Source organism: Patiria miniata, unplaced genomic scaffold (genome assembly GCF_015706575.1).
Source record: "Patiria miniata isolate m_02_andy unplaced genomic scaffold, ASM1570657v1 HiC_scaffold_12, whole genome shotgun sequence".
In the NCBI taxonomy this organism is placed as follows: Eukaryota; Metazoa; Echinodermata; class Asteroidea; order Valvatida; family Asterinidae; genus Patiria; species Patiria miniata.
The window spans coordinates 1,358,585-1,383,264 of NW_024037050.1; the positions used below are offsets into that span (position 1 = coordinate 1,358,585).

The 24,680-nt window shown below is 41.7% G+C and overlaps 1 protein-coding gene across 1 annotated transcript in view; it reads right to left on the minus strand.

Annotated features, from left to right (window-relative positions):
• Positions 1-6,551: 6,551 nt before the first annotated feature.
• Positions 6,552-24,680, minus strand: part of LOC119743627 (sal-like protein 1) — a 30,178-nt gene continuing 12,049 nt past the window's right edge. The window contains exon 2 of the mRNA XM_038220043.1: positions 6,552-12,150. Within this exon, the coding sequence (XP_038075971.1) occupies positions 7,289-12,150 (4,862 nt within the window). The 3' untranslated portion in view covers positions 6,552-7,288. The remainder of the gene's footprint in view (positions 12,151-24,680) is intronic.

Genomic DNA, 24,680 nt, shown 5'->3' on the forward strand with positions numbered 1-24,680 from the left:
CCGCAAGTAAAAACCAACGAACTGTTAATGTTAAGTGTCCACAATATTGATCCTTCGCACCCGGCGTGCGTGGTTTAGCTTGCCATCGACTCGAGTGCATTGCGATAGTGCAACGGGGTGTCAAAAGCAGACGATATTTTTTGAGCCGTGGCGCGGACTGGCTGAGGGCATTGATTTCCCGCCAAAAATGTCCGCCGCCAATTGACACTTTGATGTAACGGCGTGGTTATGGATAGATCATGCACCTAATTCGCGTTTTTCGCTTCATATCTCCAGTCAAGAATGATGATGATGGGCAGGTATAGCCGTTATCTAAGCTCCAGCGCATTCTACGAACTCTATCAGGTTTGAAGCCGGTTTTCCAGGCCAGTTTTATTTAATGTGACATGTAGACAAAGACCTTGGCTTTGAGTTTGAGGCTGTCTCTTCAATATGCAGGCGTACAGTCATCAGCCACGATGTGGCGTATACGGTAGCCGATCTTCATGAACGTGCCCCAACTTGAAAGTTGTCAAAGGCCAATCGGGAGAGGGTTGCACTGGCCAGCAACTCGACGGCTTAAATTATAGGGCGAAATGAAAGGTCTGACTGATGAAGAAGATGCCGAACGTTTTCTTTCAGCCTTTCTTGCTCCCAAACCACGCAAACCACAGGTCTGTTGTACCCTGCCAGGTAAAGACATCATGGGCCAAGTGTACGGGCCTAGTAATCGTCCATTAACGAATCTGGGCAAGTTATCACTGTAAACACATATCATGGAGGCCCCCTATAATGGCGAAGACGATTTGCTAGGTATTGTACAGATCAACAGACAATACCGGTACAGTTGTCAATGCTTTCGCAATTGAAGGGGGGGGGGCTCTGTGATAGTGTCCGGATTGGTCCGTAGATATACCTAATGTTATATGATTTATGTCTGCATCTATGAACTAGGCAGGTTTCCTCTTTTCAGGACTTGTATATATTTCTCGGGTGTAAACTGCTGGGGAGTTGTTGCGCCCAAAAGCCAACAGGGATACTCAATTAAAATTCAGTAAATACATTTGTATTTCCATTGAATTTAACCAAACTTTCTCTTATCGTTGAATTCCTCGAGGACGGGACCAAATAAATCACTGACAAGAACTTTGACAGAGCGCCCTCTGTTGTCAGTAAATATCCTGATAGTTTTCAGCAACACACACACGGCCCGGATAAGGCCGAGTGTGGGCTACAACGCATTTAGCTTCAGTCTCATAAATGTACTGACACCCCCCCCCCCAAAAAAGTTTTTTTTTTAACTGGGGGGGGGGGGGTGATGACTTTTATGAATGGCAACATCCAAAAATGAATTTATAGGCCCACTCTTGTTATACATGTATCCGGGCTTCTGGCATTAACAGGAGGGAGTGGAGATAATCAGAAAAGGGACAGAATTGCATATTCCCCTTTTCCTTGAAAAAAAGGTTAGCTTTGCCTATTTAGTGACCCAATATGCCACAGCTTTTCTTTTATTACTGAGCATTAACCAAATTGACCCTTAACAATACCTTGGCGTGGGTTTTGAACCAGCATCCTTTGGTAATGTGTTCTCGTTGTTACAGGTTCATATCCCATACAGTTTCATAACACGTGAACCTAGGCAGTTTCACATTGTTGTTTGATGTGGATTGGAACAGTTTCCATGCAACTGCATGTACCTATAATTCCTTATTGCAGTTTTGAAACAAACTGTCTTCCCTATGGAAATGCAACACACAAAAGGCTCAAAAACAAAAACAAACCATGCACATCCATATATAAATATCCATAAAGTTGTCCTATTTTTTTTATTAGTTAAACCTCGGTATCACAAAATATACAATGTTCCACTAAATACTACATCATACATATGCAGTGCATCTACAATACTTATAGTGGGTGGTGCAATGTACTACAGGCCATAGTTTTCTGTCTTTTTAAAAGCTATAGTGCACAATTTGTTCTACATTATTGTTCCTACAGACATGTAATAATACTGTTCCAGTTTGATACATTAACATGATGGTATAACACACTAAGGAGTGGAGACCAAAACTCGGCAGCCCTCAATAATACAAAAATAACCATTTGTTGTAAAAGAACTCCGGATACTTAACTGTCCAAAAGAAGAAAACAGGAAGGTCTAAAAATCAACGCTGAACTGTAAAAAAAAAAAAACCCATCCAATTCTGTCAGATGATCAGTAGTCAGTCAAACATAATCCTACCCAAGGTGCTTGGGCGTTTATGGGACCCAGGGTTTTAAAGCATGCATTAATTTCAGTGGTGCTTGTGGGGACAGATGGCACATGTGGCTGTTTTGATTGTTTGTTGGCATTTCAACCAGGTAGATATACAGTAAATTCTCTACTTTGCCACTAAAGTCACACTAAGGTGGACACATTTAAGTGAAAAACAGGTTTGTGGAAAACCAGTGTAACTGATTGGCAAATTTGTAACAATGTTTTCTTGTGTAAGGATTTCCCTTTGAGTAAATCCCAGTTACAAAATTAGATTTTGAGTTTGACGAATGCCACAGAAAAGTAAATATTATGTTTGACTGACTAATTCGTAACAATCTCCCTTATCAATAAAGTTTATAAAATACGCACCCATGCTTTTCCTAAATCACAGTTTTTAAATCACCATCTCCATTATTTTAAATGAAGCGGTACGATTCAAATACAGTGAAACGTTGCCCTGGCTACACAAATACAATCCAAAGAACTATTTGTGAAAGACTGAAAATCAAAGTGTTCAGTTCAATGAACATGGTATGGCAAAGTCAATTTAATGGCATTCAAAAGCTATAGGAGTACACCAATACTGCAACTTCACAGAAATACCCTCGAACTCCATGAAAAAAACCTTCAAATTCTTTCAGAAATGCAACAGGAATTAAATAAGTTTTTTGTTCATATCACTATGGAAATCAATTTGTCCAATACAGATTGTTTGTGTTCCCAAAAAAAAGTTGTACAGAAAAAAACAAAATGGCAGGTCTGAATGTATCAGAATGGCCAACTCTACAAGTTGACAAAGCTGGCAGTATTACTTATTCTAGTAGGCAGTTAAGTTAATATAGCTCTGGTGATATATCCACACTGTACAAGTTTTGTACAATAAGAACACTGTATACACACACACACACCTGGTCCACAGATTCTTGCATCTCACACGTATTTCGTTATCGACTGCTTTTTTTCCTTCAAAGTTTACACCTATTTACAAAATTGTACTTTTCCTTTGGCTTGCTTTGGTCATCTGACCTGAAATGTTAAAAATTTCTTTTTTTTCTGCTGTACAATACAAAACACAATTTAATGCAATATTTTATTTTTTTGAGCACACATATGCAAAATAAAATTTTAAAAAGGAAGAACAAAACTTAAATGCTGAAAGACTGTTAGAAAAGAAAAGGAAAAAAAAGTGAGAAAAAGTTATGGGATTTTAGAATATGCTACCAGCTGATTTTTTTTTTTAGAATACTTAAATGGTATAGATTGTGTTAATTGTTCATTAGTGGCTGTTAGTAGTGATCTAAACTATTTATTTTTGGGTGTATATCTACTGGTTATAGTAAAAAATAATCAGATGATACTAGTATATCTTAATACTGCATATTGGCAATAGATGTCATGGCAGTGCACATGAAAACATCAAAATGTATAAGGTAAGCACAAAATTGCTATACCACTTTTTTTCAAAGATTCATACTGTGGCACTGACACAAATCATAAAAGCTAAACTGCTACATCCACAAAAAAAGTCAACATAACACAGAAAGTACAATTTACTACCAGCTCATTAACACATACATGCAAAATAACTCTAAAAATTTATATGAAAATGTTTTAGTTGTTGAACAATAAATTAACGGTAAAACAAAGATTGGAAAGCACAAATTATAACCATTTAGAAGTGTTTTCGTCACAGGCTGATAAAGAAGTAATGATAATTCATTGAGCTGTACATAAAGCTGCAATACTGAAGCAGATTTCAAATTGTAACACTGCATAGGTTCCAAGCCAAAATACAGAATAAGAAGTCAAATGCCTTAATAGTAGACAGGAGCATTACATCCCCTTTTTATGTAGGGAAAAAAAGCTGTTTGTCTTGTCAAATTGTGGGGCCAACATTACAGTGCAGAAAACAAGACAATGCAAGTAGGCTTTTACATTTCAGCTAGGCGTACCGAGAAAAGTGTTTGTTGTACATTAATGACTGTTTGTATAATATACACAATGATACTTTTTAATACACTTATATACACACACATCACTACTAATGTGACAGAGTAAATGTTTACATCATTACATACAGAGATATCGGTACATCTTTTACTTGATTGAATTTTGACATCTTTAATTGGAAGTTTCCAGGGAGGGGTTTTTCTTTTTTTTTGACGGGAAATGTTTTTAATATGAAAGACCAAATATGTAATGGACACACATTTGTATTTACAACTCTCTTTCCATTAATCAATGTTGTAGATTATTTGTTTGCTTAAATATGCATTCAACAAAAAGTTATTACAATTTAGAAATCAGATGACTCCGTTTTCTTACACTGCAAGTTGGAAAAGGTTTGCTGATGTTCAACAGTGAAGAGACTGCACCATGGGCGTAAATCCTGTGGGGGATGGGGAGGATAATATTCCCCCCACTTTTTGACCAGGGGGATGGGCCACTGGATCAAACCCCCTTCCCATTTTTGTTATGAGAAATAAAAAATGTATGAAATTGTTTTGAAAAACGGAGAACAAACATACAAAAGCTTTAAATGCACCGTTTTGACATCGGGGATGTAAGGGGGCAAGTTGGCATAAAATGTACATTTGTGTGATGAACAGCCCCCTAGTGTGCGCTGCCCACAGCCCCCCCCCCCCCCCCCAATTTTGGATCAGACAATTTTACGATTTTTGGTCATCCCCCCACTTGCCGACATGGATTTACGCCACTGGACTACACATCTTGGACTTGTAGTTGTCACAAGTTTTACTACTATACTGTATTTTATAAAAATCATTTTCTTTGTATGCCACACAACCACTTCAACTGTACATCAGGAAACACAAATTAATTACGTTTGTAGAAATATGGGCAAAACATAATACTTAAAGCAATCAAATGCATTTTTCATTTACCCTGTTAAGGAAGACTCAATTCAAAATAGTGCATTTTTCTTAACACAAAATTAACAAATTACAGGCTGTTTTGGTAGAAATCCCTGAGAAACTTAGCATGAAAAAAAAAATTACAAATGAACAACTTTCCATGACAGATATTAACCTGGAAAAATAATCAGTAATTGCCACAGCATATCATCAAACTTTTTGGGCAGCAAAGTTATGCAAATGCACTAAAAACCCATTTTCCCCCTCGCTATTTCAAAGCAGAGAGCAAATACTAAGGCAGGAATAAATGCAAAGCATTAAAAAAAAAGATTTGTGTCCGACGGTACACCATAACCTTTTTTAAATTGTGGTGACATTTTGATACATCTTTGTTCTTCGAAAAAAAAAAAAGTTATAAAAAATTATAGAAAATGTCAACATTTTGAGAGCCTAGGCGCAACCTAATACTTCATTGGGATAGTAAGTGGCGTTATGCTGTGCTTTGGTTTTGATGCAGAAAAACACCAAGAATAACTTCCAACTTTTAATGGATCTTTTGGGAAAGCAAATTTAACCCATGCACTCAGCTTTTTTTTTTGGTGGGTGTTGTAATAGAACACAAAGCAGAACTCAAGATGTCTGGGTGACCAGTGACGGATTGGTGGCAGTTCAAGAGCAACAACCTCCAATCCACATCACAGATCAATCTGGCTTGAACATGTCTCTACCCCCAAAAAATGGATGTGAAATTTTTGGCGGGGCTCCCACAAACATATGCTCATTGATGGTTTGGGCTGCAAAATATGACGGATGACATTGTAAATGTGTGGTTTGCGTGACAGAACCCGGGCTATGGGAATGGCCCTTTGGATTATTAATGATGACGCGCTTACCGTTAGAGTAATTCTCACATCCATCACTCATCAAGGTGGATTTTGTTTTCAAAGCTGAAGAATTTACACTTTTCCCTCTTTTTATTGTGTATGAAAATCAAATGTGTTCTCAGCCGGAGATGACGCCACACTATAGGGGTCAACAAAGTTGAGTGAAAAGTGCAAGTGGATCGGGTATTGTCATTGATGTATCTACACCAGAAACCAGAGATAACTTGTCTGAAGCTTGTAAGATCTCTGTGGCCAAGAGCAGAAGTACTTTGCAAACTATACGTTAAAGAGTTTGAGTATAATACATTATTGTGTGCAGTTTGTTTATGAAACCCAAATTCACAATTTGGTTAGACTGGAGGAGGAAAAAAACAATGCCAGTTTTGACTAATATTCTGATAGTCTGGTGGTGGTAAGGCTTTTACCTGTATTGCATCACTTGCTTTATAGGAAATGCAAACTGCATTTTGAACCTATGAATGTTGAATCAATGGTACATTTGTAGGTTTCTTGATAATTTTTTTGAGGAAAAGTCCCTTTTTTTGGAGGGGGGGGGGGGGGTTGATAGTATGTGCATCCAGTATTTAAAAAACCCAAACCTCATCAAATGTAAATTTGATTTTTTAAAAGTTTTGCCTCAAGACAAACGGAAAATATGTGTTATTCTGTTCGCTGTCTAAATAACTAATTCATGGTGTTCTCACAATTGTGTGCTTTATAAAGTACCGCACAGCAGAACATCCAATCGTAAAGATTAAATAAGCAATCATAACTGTTAGAATAAGTTAACATTCACCAATCTCAAGTATTGTAAATTTTGTCTTACTGAATATGTTACAATAAATATTACTTGAGAAATAAGTTAAGTGTCTTAAAAAAATTAATAAGGGTAAATACCAAGTATTAATGTGGTCAGTTTTTCTTTTCGACCCTGTGTCACAAATGTTTGGAGACAGATTCTACCCTTCCAATTAGGCGTATTGTCTTACTGCCCAGTATTAAAGTCTACTGTACACTTTGAAATTAGTTTGTTAGTATTGAATGGATAAGGGAAATAAGTGAATATGGCCACAAAGCAATTACATGTATTTACCTAAACATCAAGTTTTAACTCCTGAAAAAAATTCACACACTCTAGTGTTCAAATACTGCAGCAAAACAACTTTGAAAAAGGAAATAAGAAAAACAACGTAACTTTTGAGCTTTTTAAACCTCCATTCATAACCAAAACAAAATCTAACATCACATCCCTATCATTACAGTGGACACACTTCTGTTCTTCTAATTTCTCAATTTTGAGAGGCTACAGACTCAGGGATCTGGTCCCTACTGTCATGTCCCAGCTCTCTACTCTTCATAATGACGGAGTTTGAGCCTTCTGGAATGCGTGTGTGTCCTATCGAGGAATGGTGGTTCTGAATTACCGAGATCTCATTAGCCTTGGACATGGCAGCTGCAAAGCCATTCATGATTGGTGGTGGGTACTGGAAGAAAGCACCCTCATACATCGGCCGTAGTCCAAACATATCTGGTCTGAACATCTCGCCTTCCTTAGGGCTCCTCATGAGTGGGGCTTCCATGGAGATGCGCCTTCCCCGCCGCGTGGGGCCGCCGTTCCACATATGGGTTCCCAGATGCACCTTCAGATTTCCCTTGGTGGTGAACGCCCGGCCGCAGATGTGGCACTTGAACGGCTTCTCACCGGTGTGGGTCCGGATGTGGATCTGGAGAGCGCTGTCTGATTGGAATTGCTTGCCACAGACATGGCAGCTGTGCCTCAGCCGTTTGGGTGGGGAAGGACAACTGGATTCTGAGATGGAACGCTTCAGCGAGGGTTGGGACGGGGGGATGGGTAGATCAGTGGGATGTGGCTTCTGCAGGCTGGGATATAGCTTCTGATGTATGTCCGGTTGGTATTTGTTGTTATTGTTTGGAGAATGATGCTGCTGATGCTGCTGCTGATGCTGCTGCTGCTGCTGCTGCTGCTGCTGAAGCTGGCTGCTCGGTGTCAAGTGATTCTGACTGCTAGGTGGAGTGCTTTGTTGGCTGCTTGGTGACTTCATCTGGCTACTCAGGGGGATTTCCTGAGTGTCGTCAAAGGGAGAAGCTGGCCGTTGAGGGTTGAGGGGGGATATTTTTTGTGGGGAGCCCAGTGGTGAAGGCAGCTGCTGCTGATGGGTCTGTGGAGATCTTTGGCGCTCTGGATGTGATGGCGGTGGATCACGCTGGATGAAAGGCCGGGGAGATGTTCTCTGCTGCTGCTGCTGCTGCTGCTGGTGGTATTGGTGCATGGCCATCTCTGCAGCAAAGTTGGGCATTCCAGGCATCAGCATGGAATGAGGGGGTGACTGCAAATGATGCATTGGGTGCATCATTTGCTGCTGTTGCTGATGCTTGTAATGGGGATGTGAGGGGTCAAGAATCTGTGTCGGCATGTCCCGAATCTTGTGGGTAAGCATATGTTGACGCAGATTACCTCTAGTTGAGAACCCCTTGGAGCATATTTCACACTTGTATGGCCGCTCTTTTGTGTGGCTTCTGTAATGGATATTGAGGGCACTGCTACATGCAAAAGACTTGCCACAGTAGTGACAGGTAGTGCTGGACCCATTGCTACGTCTAGACCCATAAGATGTATTGGAAGGATCTGGCATCAGTAAGCCGGCACTGCTTCCATTGAGCCTGCCATCTCCAGGGTGGGGGAAGCCCATGGGAAACAAGTAGTGGCTGTTATTAACTTGATTCTTCAGGGCTTCCAGGCTGTTTTCACTGCTCCCAGAAGAAACCGACTTGGGGGTGAGATCCAGGGCTCCGTTGTTATCCATCCGGCTGGTGTCAATTTTGAGGGGTGCTCTATGGAGATCATCCTGGTGGAACTTCAAGTTGTCTGGATGACTTTTGTGTTCATCAAAGATATGTCTGTGTTCACCCCTGTGCTCATCTGTAGCACCTCTGGGTTCCACATTTCTACTGATGCACTCATTGTCACTGATCTGCTCAGAGTCGCCTGCGTGACTTTTATCATCCTGTTTGCCTTGGAGCTCATTTTGATAGGTACTGCCTGGGTGTCTTCTTGAATCACCGTGCTGACTTCCCATTTCATCACGGTGTCTTCTTAACTCGTCATGATGGTTTTTAATGTAATTAGGCTGAAGATTAAGGTCATCAGAATGTCCTCTTGGTTCACTGGAGTGACTTCTTTGAATGCTGCCATGTCGATTTATTTCATCCTCGTGCCGTCTCACATCTTCCTGACTCAGTCTCTGGTCATCATTGTGATCATCAGGACTTTGAGATGCTTGGTCAGATACCAAGGACCCTTCTTGGCTTTTTTCTGAGGGGGACTGAGGATCTGGATTGGGAAGACGGCTAATGAGCTGTCGGTGGTGGTTCTCTGCATTGTTACTAGCTTGCAGGTGCAGTGCTGAGGCTATGGAATCAATACCTTTAGTGTAATTAGGTTGAGGTTCAGAGGACGGAGAAGCTGCTAAACTGCTATCATCAGTAAGGTAGGCTGGAGGTGAGGTAGACTCACCAGTGGGAGGTACCCCAGAAGACTCTTCAACTTCTTTCCCCATCCAGTCCATGCGCATCTCCTTACTCACATCCATCACCCTCTCTATTCCTCTGGCACGGTCCATTAGGTCACGGTGGATCTTTTGGGTGAGGCCCTTATCTTGCTCGGAGGCAGATTTGATTTGTTTGAGATTTCCTGAATCAACAGGCAAGCCATTGGGGAGTTCACCTTCTGCACCTTCTGGCTCAGAAAAACCTTCAGGTGAGGATTCCATTTGTGAAGCCATCTCATTGAGCCTGGCATCTTCGTCGTCGTCATCCTGGTCTAGGCCTTGGTTTTCATCACAGACCAGCTCTTCCACAAATTTGTCTTCAGCATAATGCTCAAATGCAGACAAGTCTTGGGGAATCTGGAAACCCTCAGCCGCATGCATGCGAAGATGTTGCTGCAGCACCAAGACATTGCTGAATCGTTTCTGGCAAATGGGACAATCGTGGAACATCCTGAGAGGAGGTTGTGCACGGTGGACACTATAGTGTGTCTTGAGGTTGCCCTTGGTGGTGAAGGAACGCAAGCAGACTCGGCATTTGTATGGTCGCTCACCAGTGTGGATCCGGTAGTGCATTTGTAGAGCGCTCTTACAGCTGAGAACCCGGTGGCATATGACACACTGACTGGAGTCGCTTATCTTCTGCTCAATGTTCTCAACCAACATTTGTAGTTTGGAGGTTTCAGAAGGCCGGAATCCTTGCTCAGCCAAGGCAGCCAAGGAAGACGGTGTCTCTGTTTTGGAAGTAGCAATGGGGGCAGTGGTGAATGTACAGGAAGATTCTGACATAATTTGACTGATGGAGTGAGCAAAGCTAGAGGTCATCGGGGCAGACGAAAATGCTGGGGATCTTTCCTGTGACAGTTGAGGGGACACAACTGCATCTGCATCCGAAGTCTTGGACTCTGATTCAGACTTGGGGAGGACAATATCTGGAACTGATTTGGGACACATTTCTTCTTGACTTTGCTGTTCAAGGGGCTGGTCACCCGAGATGCTGCTTGAGGCAGAGTCAGACCCGCTTGCCTGCGACATTGGTATTCCAGGGTGGAAAGATGTTGGAACATCATTAGGTAGGCGACCCATTTCACCTGGAATTGTTGGAAGTGGTACCTGCTGAATGGAAGGTGACTGGATTGGGAGACGCTCATTTGGCAGAGGAGGTGATGGTGGGTGGGGAGTAGTGTCCATTTTGACATGAGGATAGCGATCCACATGCCGCTGGAAGTGCACTTTTAGATTCCCTTTAGTTGAGAATCGGTTGCCACATATATTACACTTGAATGGTCGCTCACCTGTGTGAGAGCGGATGTGGATTTGAAGGGCACTGTCACTGCCAAAGACCTTGTGGCAGAAGCGGCACTTGTGCCTGAAGAATGGATCATCTGAAGGAAATTTGGGGTCAAAGACAGCAACATTCGGGGGCTTCCCCTTTCGCTGTAGCATCATAGCTGGTGGAAAGGGAAGCCTGGGTGGAGCCTGGAGTAGCTGACTTGAGACTGGTGGCATGACGCCCTGCTGATGCAACATATTGAAAGGCGGTCTTGGGGAGGGCATTGGAAAGGACACAGGGGGTATAATGGATGGCCGCAATGGCAGAGATGGCATCATCTGTTGGGGAAGTGGACGTGGCAGTGAATCAAAAGGATGCATGAGCTGCGGTGAAGGTCCTGAAGACGAAGTTGGCTGCGACATCAACTGTGGCTGTGATTCCACTGAAGGGGTGAGGGGAGCTGAGGTAGTGGTGACTGGTGTATTAGCCGAGGTAGTAGCAGGAGTGTTCTTGATCTGCATAGCCAGGTTCTGCAGCTGCTGCTGGATGCTTTGGATGAGCTGTAGCTGGTGAATGTGCTGCTGCTGCAGATGGAACAGCTGATCCTGAATGGATGCCATCTCTGGCCGGTTATGCGGTGGTCGAGGAAAGGGCCCCATTGGGAAAGGTGCATTCTCCAGACTCCCCGGAAAAACAGGTCTGCTGGATGGGGATCTGGAGTTTTCACAGTGCTGTTTCAGTAGGGAGTGGGATTCCTCATACTCCATGGAATCTACACTCTGAGTTCTCAGCCTGTCTGAGTTGGAAGCCTTTATGTCTTCCTCATGCATGCCGTTGTCTAGGGATGGCTGATGCTGCTGATGGTCCTGTGGACCATCCTCTTGGGTCAAATGGGCCTCCGACTCTTCGGTCACGGAAGGCTCCTCAATTTCCTCCTGGTCATCATACTGGCTGTCCTGTAGCTGCTGAAGCCCATTCAGTGCCTGATCATTATTGTTATGATACACAGTCTTGGTGATCTCTTGGCCATACTGGTTCTGTGCAGATGGTGGACGGCTGCTGTTGGTACTCTCAGCCTGCGGCTGACCGTCATTGTTTATCACAACCACCACTGGTTTCTTAGAGCAGGTTTGTTTGTGCTGCAGAAAATCTGAGGAGACAGTAAACTCTCCTCGACACTTGCCACAGACATGAACACCTCCTATGATCACATCTTCATCTGTTTCTTCAGTGTTGGCAGCATTCAGATGGCTCTCCTTGGCAGCACCTGCATCGGAATGAAAAGAAGTAAACAAATCATAAGTCACTATCTCTTGTCATTTACATCAATATGGTAAAAAAATTGCACATTCTTTCAAACGTTTCATGACCTGAGTGAAGAGTGAAGACTGAGCTGCTGCAAAATCTGCAAAGGATTTAACTCTAAATTAAAATAGAAAGAGGAAAGCTTTCATTTAAGTATTTAGTATGCTGTTGGTAAATGCAATACAACGAGAAGAGCAAATGACAATCCTTGATCAACAATCGCATAAAAATTCTTTAATGGCTTTACTTTTTTTCAGAAAAGGTTTTTCTTGTTCTACCCAACATGTTTACACAACAGAATAATTACTTTAAAAAGAACATGGAATGAAGCTATCTCCATGGAGGATTCCTTCTTTTTCCTCCATGGTCTCTCTCAACCACAAATTTGAACAGCGCCCTCATATGAGAGATTCTCCACACATAATGTACACAGGACCCAAAATCTGTGCACGCATATCAAGCAGTGCACATGCACTCACAGGAGTTACAGGTGATGTACTTGTTATTAAGCATTCCAGTTTCTTTTATTCTATAATCCTTTCACCGAGAGACTTGGCAAGGTTATTCAAATACAATCGTCATGCAACACAAGCTGCCCCCGTCATGTGCCAATTCATATTCTCCCCTTCTTCTTTTTTTAATTACAAATCTTCGGAGCGCGGAATTCTATTAGCTCGAACAAATTAGAGAATTTCCGTTTCAAGAGATGAATAATAAAGTGCCTTAAATTATTTTCCTCGGGGATTGCGGTCTGCCTAATTTCATTTCGGGATCCCTCTCAGGCTTTGCAGCGTGTTCATGGGGGACACTCTGTCGTCCAACAGGATGTCAATCAAGGAAAGATCAATATTCACCCGTAATCACATTATTTTGGACGATTTGTGGGAAATACAGCCGTTAGGAGGAGAGTGAGAGACAGACAGAGGAAAAGAAGCTTCATCTTTTGTTGTTTGACGTTTATTTGTGGCAGGTTTGTTTTCTTAATCTTTAATCGTTAACTCACGGATCAGTTCTTGCAAATCAAAGAAGGAAAATTTGTTGTGCTTTAAAAAGGCAATCCACTGAAGTATTTTTAATTGTCAATGTTTTTTTGTTACACACTGTCTACAAAGACTTGGACTTTGTTTTCATGCACACAGATGCTACATATATGCTACAAAAAGACTTCTTTGCAGGTAGATTTGAGCCTTTGTTTTTGAACACAAAGAAAGCCTTTGTGTCAGTTGTACCATGTTGCTTCTACCTCAACCATTCAATCACCTGGTTTTCTACATAAAAACAGGTAATTTCCAAACAGTGTGGTCACAACACTTTGCACTGTGCCAGTTCGCGAAGGTGCTTAGTACAGTCATGTAACTGGCTTGGCATTCCCAAGTCTTTTGACTATACATGCCTCATCAATATTTTTCCCCTAAACACAGTCTGTTTGTTCAATAGATGTACATAAGTGAAGCCTTATTAAGTCATTCCCGGATCTTCGCTGCAGGCAAGTTATTCATACCCAGAGAACAATGCCTTTAAGAATGCAGGTTTTTCTTGCCAGGGACTTAAAAGCAAGTTGTTAAATACCATCCTCCTCCCCCTCCCCCCCCCCCCCTCTCTGAATCCAAGCCAAGCTGACCCCGTTATGTTATGCTCCAATGTAACACACCAGGGCTTCAAGATAAATGCTACTTTTTTTATTCCTCAGCTTTTGTGAACAAGTTCCACCTAAAAAGGGCATCGACAAAGGCCCTGGGATGCACAATAGCAAGAAAGCCTTGACTCCCTCCCGCACACGGAAACTTTTCTGCTTTTCATCCCAGGCTGACAAAAGCCAAATTGGCCAGCTATTTTTGTGTCCTCATCCACTATTCACGCCTTGATGCAAAAGTCTTTCTCTTCTGCTTGGGAAGTCGGTGAAAATTTTCATTTATAATTTGGAGATGCTAGCTTAACTAACACAGGGAGGGGGCATAAGCCCCTTCTTTTCAATTCATGCACTTATGGTCAATTATGAGAAAGTTGTTTGGAGTGACAAACAGGCTGAGTGATGGGGGGGCATTAACTGGGTTTTCACGCCCAGAAAAGTTGGAGGGTTTGAATGGGAAGGGGGCAAAGACCCCTAATTTTCTGCCAAGGAGCCATTCACCCCACTGACCACAACACATTTTTCAAATAAATTACTTTTGCAGGAATGCTCACAAAGACTACATACGAACTTCCAAACATGCAATCTATCTTCAAAATCTCTAGTACAATGAACACAAGGCATTGAATCACCATCCAATTTTCCAGCATCGGAAAAGTTATTAGCTTTCAAGTTTCATATAAGGCAATGCATCAAACATTTGGCCAACAATGAGAAGGAAGGGATATTCCCATCTTGAAAATGATTAACCCTAGTATCAACCCTAAGTTGGTCAATGCACCAACTCAAATCGCCCTACCTGTTTCTCCCTGAAGCACCCAAAAGGGCCCAAGCACTCTGATTCGTCAGTTAATAAACACTATGTAATATACAATGTAGTACAGGCACTAACGCATGAATGCTCTATCTTCACGCTTAGAATGAAACCATAATTTCCAAACACTTTATAAAGCATGCATGGACGTACTGACTATATGTATTTTTTTCCAACACAAAAGGAGACTGTACCAAGCCCAACTCCCTAACAAAACATCACATTATTAGCTCTGAAACCAACAACAGCAGGTACACGTATAAGAATTATGAAGTTGTCTACTTGAAAACATTCACATTTACAGGCCCCTCAGTCATTAATATGCGGCAGGCCTCGCAACTTTGCAACAAACATTGATCCCCTCGTTGCCTCTCAGCCATTCAATTTTCTCCACTCCCCGACTGCGGCCAACATCTGAACCACTCAAAAGCAACTGGCAAACAAACTGGTTTGTTGTGTGGATAACATTACCGGGGCTCTGGGCAATGTGAATGTAAGGATCTTCCGAGGGGAAAATATGTAAATTTGTGCGCTTTAGCTGATCATTGCCGGCTAGATTGAGTCCTCTGTGCTTTCGTAAGACATGTACACTCGTGTTTCTAAGCTTGGGACTTTTTATATAATCATCATCAGCTTGTAAATTTTGTGTTTCTTCATGCTTTCTGCTCAAAGTGGAAATTGGGTTAAGGTTTTTCACCAGGCTTGCGTTACAATTATGTGACCTTTGAGGGTTAAAGCGAATGCATACAATATCTGAATGGAAGCTTCTTCATTTTAGAAAGTTTCTGGGGTTTCAAGCCTTTAATAGAAAAGTCTTAGAGCATGTTTGTAATCTTGTGAGTAATCTTGTGACTAGGGTAATTTTTCTCTGTAACTTGGGTAACTTCGTTTGCATAAAGAATTTCTGTAACACAAATTGTGTTAAATGTATAAATAAAATTGTCCAAAAATGATCACAGCCATCACTTTCAATACAATTCCAACTGCAACCTCCAAATGTGATGAAATGCTGTACAAAATTATGTAGCTAAGTTTTTAATTTTCATGACAAGAGATCAGTTAATTGGCACGCTCTGTGTCTGTTATCTTTCTTTGAAACCAACACACGCCTCTAGTGAACTATCAACTTCTAGCCATAGGTAGAAACAAAGGCTCCACAAAGTTTCATGAAATATCAAAAAAACAGACACTTTGGTAGACTTCAAGGCAGAGTAGATCATTTGAAACTACATAAAAAGTAACTGACAAATTATTGTTGAAAAGCTTACTTGGTTTAAAGATAGTGGCACTAGACTCCCTGTGAAATAATTCTTTTTGTCATGCTGCCATTTTGAAGAAAATAATAAAAGAAGGGCATTTCCAACGATGTGTCTAGAAACTGGTGCGCAAACACGTCCCGGACGCTGGTTTCGAGTGCAATTCAAAAACATGACTCGGCAACTTTTGAATTAAAATCAAGATCCTACAATATTGTTTTTCTTGGAATGTACAGTATTCACTGAGCTAAAACTTCATCAGGTTAGTTGTTAAGCACCCTTCTTTAGATTTTGAGCATTTTTGTTGTTTCAAAAGAAAAAAATGCACAAAATGACAAATGATGTACTCTACCTTTAAGCTCCAATTAACGTACTGCAAAACATTGCACATAAGTTGATCTTGCTAGCAGATATGAACTGAACGACATTTACTTGACCTATGATCTTCATATTTTTACAGAGCGAGTGGCAGCATTCGCCATGCTGTTTTTGCTCAACTTTCTTGATAGCTGGCACCTCGACGGGGACAGTTTATCAAAAATGCTCAAAACTTCCGCGATAATTTCTTGCTTTGGGAGATTACTGGCCCTTCCCACACGTAACGAGTCATGATTCATGGTTCTAATTTAGAGTCGTGAGGGGGGGGGGGGGGGCCTGCATGGAACCAGGCTCAAAAGACAACATGCAAATGTGTACCCCCCCCACCCCCCCCCCCCCCTTCATCGCATCTCACTAGCGCGCAGTGGCATTAACATCAATTTATGGACTAATGCCAGCGCAGGATATTTCTGTCATCAATTCGTAATGATAAATAATCCAGATTTTACACAGTGCAACAGGAGGGGGGAAAAGGCACTTGTTAATGCTCCCAAAACTTGCCAACAAATAAAAGAGGAACTAAGTGACTGAAATAATTCTCCCTCCGACTCAAGTACATGTCAACGGAAGAGACTATTGGGGTAACATTTACAGGAGAAGTGCATTTTGACCAAGGTGCCTCTTTACTACGTTAAGAATTCACATGAAAAGAATGCAAAAAAATCTTGCCTCTATACTGTAACTGTAATACAATTAATATGGTTCTGTCACAGAACTTATGTGGAAATCACAAGCAACAAATTTATCAGCAAAGCAAAATATACTCAATTTAAAGGGAATGTACAACATTTGCTTTTGCTGCAATTTTCAGAAATAAATGGATTTGGAGGATTAGTACGTTATATCAAATATTGTTAAAATGACTTGTTTCACGATTTGGGCTTGTACATGTAGATGCTGGAAAAACCAAGAAAACCAATCATGTTCTTGTAGTCTGGTTCCCTGCCCCCACTTAAGATGAAACAGAGCAATTTATAAGCTTTGCGGAATTGTAAGTCGGGTCTAGCAGGCTTGTACCCCTTCACAGGTGTGTAATCAATTACAAAGAAAACGCGGAATAACTAATTATGACAAATTAGGAGCACTTTTTGAAAAAAGCCAGTTTTCTCCAACACTGGTCGGCCGACCAGCGTTGGAAAAATCCCATTTTTCTTGAAAATGACAGCACACCAGGAGCCACGATTTTACAGAATGTTTTAGACTGTCATTCCCTAACAATCCAGTAAGGTATTTTGTGATAAATCGATCATTTCGTTTTGTGATGTTTGCAAATGTTGTATCTTCCCTCTAAGAGTCACAGGTGGTTTCTCTTTTTTTAGAGGGAACATGAAAGCTCTGAATTAGTGTCCACAGCCACCACCCCCCTCCCTTCCCCACAACATGCCCGCAGATTTCTGTCATCAGTTGTGATTCATGTGTTGCTCAAGTGGGCTTGGTATTGTCATTATCTTTGAGTTTGTGCCAAATCATTTAATAAAGCACACCCACAGCCACTAAAATCTGACGAGTAAAGTATTGAAAATAATGAAGCTATTGCGTTTTAAATATGCAAAGAATAAAAAAAAATTGGGGGGGGGGGGGTTTCTGATGAAAATGATAATGTGCCACACAAGCACGATGAAGAGCACGCACAGCAATATCAATGACACAAACTTTACTTCTTACGTTTGTCAAAAAACCAATTTCACATTTTACAATTAAAAACTAAAAAACTACAATTAAAAATTCAAAAATGCAAAACAAAACACCACATCCAAGCCAAGACCTGCTGAAATACTAAATAGGTTTTGGAGACTAAACATTAAAAATAAAAGGGTGTCATTGTACAAGATCAATGAAATCATCAGTTGGGTTGCTTGCAACTATCTAAAGGCTGGTTTATACTTGGCGCGAAAGTGAACGCTACTTTGTGATGTTACGGCAAGTATTTGCGCTCCGATTCGCAACGGCGAATTTCACAGCAACGTAAAAAATTCGCTTCGCATTCACATCCACTTTCGCAATTGCGTCAAGTTTGAAACCAGCCTTTAGGTATAGATCTGGATTGATCATATGGCGAGAGATTCTGTGTTTCCTTTCCCTAAACTGAAACCAGAGGCCCAAGGATCAGTCAGCAGGGCAGTGTCAGCCCGGGCACCCTCCCATTTTGGTTTCCTGGCTGAGGATGAAGCAAATGTCTGCCTCTCCCCAAAATTCAACCTGTTCACACCTGTTGTTTCCCGGCAACTGGGGGGGGGGGGGAGGGAAGAGGGATTGCAGGGGTGGGTCATCTGTCAAAAAATGCAGCCCTAGCTGTACAGACGATGGGTGTACTTTTGAAGTGTTTCTAGAACATGATGTACATGTAGGTCAGATTCAGGTTGGCTAGTCAGGGGGAGGGGGCACAACACTTACATGTATCTCACTTAACTGCGGGCGTCATCTTTGTGGAGATACTCTAACTCTACCTCCTTTTTATATTTCTATTTATATGTAAATGTTTTATCTCTATGTGAAGTTTTATGCAGAAAGAGGAGTTGAGTTTCATGTTCTACATGACGAGAATAAATAATTTGAATTGAATGTATGTCCGACAACACCCCTGTGAAGAAACTTTGTTAATTGAAACCTGGTCTCTCTCATTTTAGATTTTAATTTCGGGGCTTTTCATTTGGGAAACTTTGTTGGCAGTGGGGTTATGATACGTAATCATTTGCGTCTTGAAACGAATCTGATTATAAATAACATTTTTAATAACTGAATTTAAAACATACAAGTGTAGAGAAATTGGAACTTTTTGTGTGATTGTCTCTCACAAATAAGGAAAGTGATTTCATTGGTAGATTAGAATCGGTGGAATGTGAATCAAATTTAACGTGATTTTGACACAATCATAGAACACTAAGTCCATATTTACCAATGTTCAGTGATTTCCAATACATGTACTATAATGTCGAGGAAGGTTTCAAAGCCCTTTCCAAGAGGTTAAAGACAGTGCTCAGCAATCACTTAGCAGTGCCAAAATCACACGCTGTTATCAGATCTGAGAAGCCCTTCTTGCACTTCTTTAAAAAGTCAGTGCACCTCTGCACTGGACACCCTTTCCCTGACGCTATCAAAAAAAGTGCCGTCAAAAATCTTAAGGGGTACTTGTAACAGAGGAAAGAAAAATTCACCTGAAAATGATAGGAGAATGAACGGGGAGAGAGAACATGAGAGAGAGACAGGGAGACAGAGGGCTGATGAGTGGATGAAATTCATCGTGTCCCCCTCAAGTGGTGATGTGTGCTTACTTGATGACAGCAGAGAATAATCTAAGTATCTCCTGCCGACCCTAGAAAAATAACAGTCCCCAGGACTTGAACCGTGGCTGGGAATACAGCCAGACAGTTAGCACAAATCACAATACGTGCAGACAATATCATGGTGCGAAAAGACCATGCCCTGCCCACCACCACGGAGGGTAGGGGGTCACTGACCCCAATCAAAGGGATCTTTCGCTCCGAAGATGAGGCTTTTTACGCCCTCAGTGACAGACAAGTGAGGGGGGAGAAAACACCAACTCCAGAAATTGCCAATATTCTTGTCAGTATTTTTTTGTTGTTATATACTTCTGGCTGGGGGGCATTTCGTGTAAGAATCGTGCCTGTGAAGCCAGGGTGCTGGTGTATACTGCAAAGGAAATTTGAATTGTAAAAGCCTTTCAAGATGAGAAATGTTTTGAGGCATTCAAAAGTGTACATGCAGCACTGTAGTGAAGGCCTCACATTATCTCAGCGAACCAGTCTTGGAATTCCAATGGTATGTTTCAATCGCACTCTCCATAATTGAACATTTTCAGAATGTAAATCATTCTTCTCTGCGTCATATACTCCCATCCCACCCCCCAACCCCCAACATGATTTAGTAGCAGTTCAACTGTGAAATAATTAACACTTGCTCATAACACAGCCAAGTCATTTGCCCTGCAGTTTATAAACATTTCTGTTTTAAATCAGCACAGTGAAAGAAATGATTATACAGACAGCCTCAGCATCTGATATTCCAGGAAACAAGATGCGACTTTCTTTAGTTGTTTAGACAAAAAACAAAAAAAAAACCAATTATTTGGAGCGAGTATGAAAAGGAAAATGATATTACTGTGAAATATTCACTCTTGACCAAAACTTAAATTAGGTTTCTAAAATTTCTGAAAATGCTTTCAAGTTGAAAACATCTTTTGTTTTAAGCACCGAATGAATGACTCTTTGTTATTATGAAGGACAAACAGTGTAATTTAGCTTCTCACAAGACTGCGGCTACAAAAACAAATACATTATATACATCGATACCCCTCAAACCCAACCTAAAATCTAAGGTAGGGAAAAAAGTATATACACAGCCTACTAAAAATGATACCGCTTTTATAATTAAAAGCGGCGAAGCAGAAAGGTGGGCTGTTATTCAAAACGTGACGATATGAAATTGCATGGGATCACGTTTACAACCCCCGTGCAAATAGCACGGAAAAGCCTGTGACTGACCCTGTAAAACACTTCAACTTTTGAGACCGCTGTGCCACCAAACTGGCTGCTTTCATTTTACTGAAGGTGTGAGAAATGGGGGGGGGGGGTGAGAAGGAAACATAACTTGTAATCAATCACGAATGGCTGTTTGTGTGAGAAATTTTCAGGAGGAATAGGTTCTGTAAGTAATTTTTGAGGAGACCCTTCCCATCCGAGTCCAGCGTCCGGGCCCTGCAGGCCCTGTCCCCACTCCCAGTCACTTTCCCGATACCGGCTGCGGCCACCCAAAAATTGCAAAAAAAGTATTTTAAAATGCAACAACTTCAGTCATTACATCAATAATGTACCAAGATCTCTCCAAGTCGAAAATATCCAAAGTCAATTTTTTTTCCTGACATTTTTTAATCTTCAAAATTTGGATCAAGAACAATCAAGACCAGTTATAAATTAGTCGTGTGCTTCCCCATTCCCCTATTCGCAACAACACAGTGTCACTCTGTGACAATGCAGTCACACTCAGTGACAATGCAGGACACATTCGATGACACCACAGCCACCCTCAATGACAAAAGTTTGACTTTGCAAGTGCACACCATGTATCTGTTCAAATGTATGGATCAACAACATGCACAGTACACATGTACAGACTTGGATGGTGACTAAATAGTGACCATACAAGTTTGTGTTCTGTGCCTTCTGTTGAAAAATAAGACTGAATCATAGTGTTTAATGCATTAATATGTTTTGCTCAATAAATGCAATTAAACTAATGAGAACCGGAATCAAATTCAGCAACCGTTCTTGTGTTGCTTGTTCATGGAACATGCACCACAAGTGATAACTTGCGTTTCTAATAGTCAACGGCTTTCACCAATCACACGGTTAACTAGTCCCCTCCCCCCACCCCCTCTAGCCCTGATCACAGAAGCGACGTACATCCAACCACCCAACAAAGGACTATACCCCCAGCCGCCGAACTCCTAGTGCAAGGGGGGACTATAAAACCACAGTACATGAACTATTTAGCGCCTTGCGATAATTGAATAACTCAGCGGCCGCCGCGCACTGCAGGATACAAGCATTTAGCTCCCTGCTCCTGCAGGATCCCTCCCCTGTGAACAATTTCCTTCCTGTCTGCCTGGCTTGCTACACTAGCTGCGGCCCCAGGGAGCAGGCTGCCCTGTGTGTCTCCCCCTCTCTCTGACAGACATTATGGGATGAGGGGGGGGGGATGGGGAAGGTTTGATTCTCCGCTGCTGTGCTTCCCCTGCAAGCTCACCGCTTGCTTGGTAAACAGCTTAAAGATTGGGGGGGGGTTGACTCCCTGGCTTCAAACATAACAAAAAGAGCAAATCCGTTCCATTATATTTTCATCCGAGCAGATTTCCGAAAGAGAAATCTCCCAATACTGGCTCATGCCAACTGATTTTTGAAAGTTACCTACATGTACACACTACGCATGGGTTTCCTAAGTCAAGAGCACGAGTGTAGCCTATATTAATGTCCCTAAATATTGACATCAAACAATTTATGGCATTTTGAGTGATTGTGTTATTCAGTTCAGACCACACTTGCAGTCTAGACCCCACACCTCACCAAATAACTCGTCACTGCAACTGATAATTTCACTGAAAACCATAAGTTTTTGAACAAGAAAAGGATGCCTTTGCAAAGATGTAAAACCGGCTCACAGTTTGCACCCTTCCACTTTGCCAGGAGGTACCCGGGGCGCAAAAAGTGCAACAAGTTTTATTTTTGTCCACTTGTACTTTTCTTTTTTGATTAGTCACTAGTCAGTCGGTCAAACACCTCCTAAAATTAACAAAAGACAACCCCATCTTTTAACGGGACCTCATCAGGCCCTCTTGCGATGACGGCCAAGGATGATGCAAAATGTGTTTTTCCATCAGCCGCAAAAACAGAAAAATCAGCCCCCGGGCCCCGACCGGTGTGGCAGACGTGAGTGGGGGTGAATAAAGTAAGGGGGGGGGGGAGGGAGATCACAGGGTGTCGTGCAGCCAGCTTGGGTTGGTATACTTGGTCTAGGTAGTAGTTTATGCAGCGGACAATACAATCTGTGTATTACTGATATTCCTGGTGGCTTGGGGCTATTTGCTGAAGTAAAGCTCCCAACAAGTGGCTTTTCACAGCCGCTGAATACCCAGTCTGGTTACTGGATATGCCTTCCAGTTACTGCACCCCATTACATTTTTCCCCCTCTATCAAACGTTCCACCAACAAAACCATTTTTTCCCTTCTTTCAGTTTCTTTCTTTCCAACTCTCAATTTTTTTTTCAAATTGAGGCATAAAAGCGGCAAAATACACCTGTTCTGGCTATTGTAGAAATAAATGCCATTCAATCACAGAAGCCTTTTTTTGTCTGGATCTCCTTAAAAAATGTTTCGCACAATTGAGCCCAGGCTATTGGTCTACACTTGCGCGAGTAAGCGTGAAGTTTAGATACACCGGAGGCTTAAAGAACTGAATGAAGAGAGGGAAAAAGGGAAAAGAAAAAAAATGAAGCATTGAAATGACAAAATTCATTTCAGGCCCCCTCAATTACAACACACTGGCTCTTTCAAGACCACTTTTGTTACAATTTTCTTGATCAGTGGTCAGGTTGCAGGGTGCTCACAAACTTCTGTCCACCATTACAACGCAGGCCAGCTGTTCAATGGTTCATTACTCGGATAAACTTATCAATCTTTCATAAAAAAACGCGTAATGGTTTGGGAAAAAAATACAATTGAATAGATCCCTAACTTTGTTGCAAGGTCAGACGGGGCACAATTATATACCTCCTTACACAGCCAACTTAAAAATAACCATTACTTCAGATACAGACAAATTATACCTTGCCATTCTCCGGAGTGAATGCCACCTCCACGAAATTCTATTGATTCAAAACCCCATGACATTACTGCCTGCAACAGTACACACATAACCCAGATATGACCACACGGGAAAGAGAGAAAAAAAAACTACAATAACAGCATGACAAGCGTAACAGTTAACCCCGTCCCCGCTCACTCAAGTAAAACCCCAAAGAACAAGTGCAGTGTCAAACGGAGTGACATGAAATCCTCTGACAGGCTCGTGGCAGTACCGCAGTCCCTGACATTTCATGTTTCCAAACGGGCCCTGCCGACCTAAAAGCCGCCTGCCAATCAAAATCATTTCATGCATATTATCAATTACGCCACCCGTAGTGCGAAAATCACTAACTGTATTTTTTTTCTTCTTCGAACGTTGTTGTCACCGATGTAGCAAGGCAAGTCGGGCCTTTAAAATTGAGGGAAGAGATGTTCTCCTTGGCTGATAATTTCCGCACATCATGTGTCACAAATCATAGCCGTGCCTTGCTCTTTAAAAAGACAATATCTCAGACTATAGTTCAGGAACTTGAAATACACGATGTACATGTACTGTACAATAGGGGGCATATCACCTAGCCACTATCTTAATGAAAACTTGTAATAATTTTTATTTAGAAATGGTGGATTTACTAGGATTTTGACAAAAGCCTTTACAAAAAGTGATTAATTTATTGGAAGGTTACAAGTTTCCACAGCAAATTTAAAACACAAAGTTCAACTGTATGTCTATTTTTAATTATTGCAATTTTGTTAAAGTCTATTAGAAGATGAGCTCACACACTGAATGCAGTTGTATTTCACTGTCTCAACCTTTGATTCAAACTCCCCCCTCCCCCTTCAGCACACACACCCACACACAAATTTCACCTTTGGAGAAAAACCCAACGAGACACACGTGCGGCGTTGGGTGACGTGTGTCTCGTTGGGTGACCACGCCATGCGGCACAGCGCAGCAGTTCTGGATTGGCAACATCTGTGAAAGTAATCACAGCGCTCTGATAACACGGCCCGAAGGCAGCAAATCTTGCCCGAATGGAGGAATGATGCAGGATGGGCCTAGTACATATTACACCATGTGAGGTTGGCGGCCACAGATAA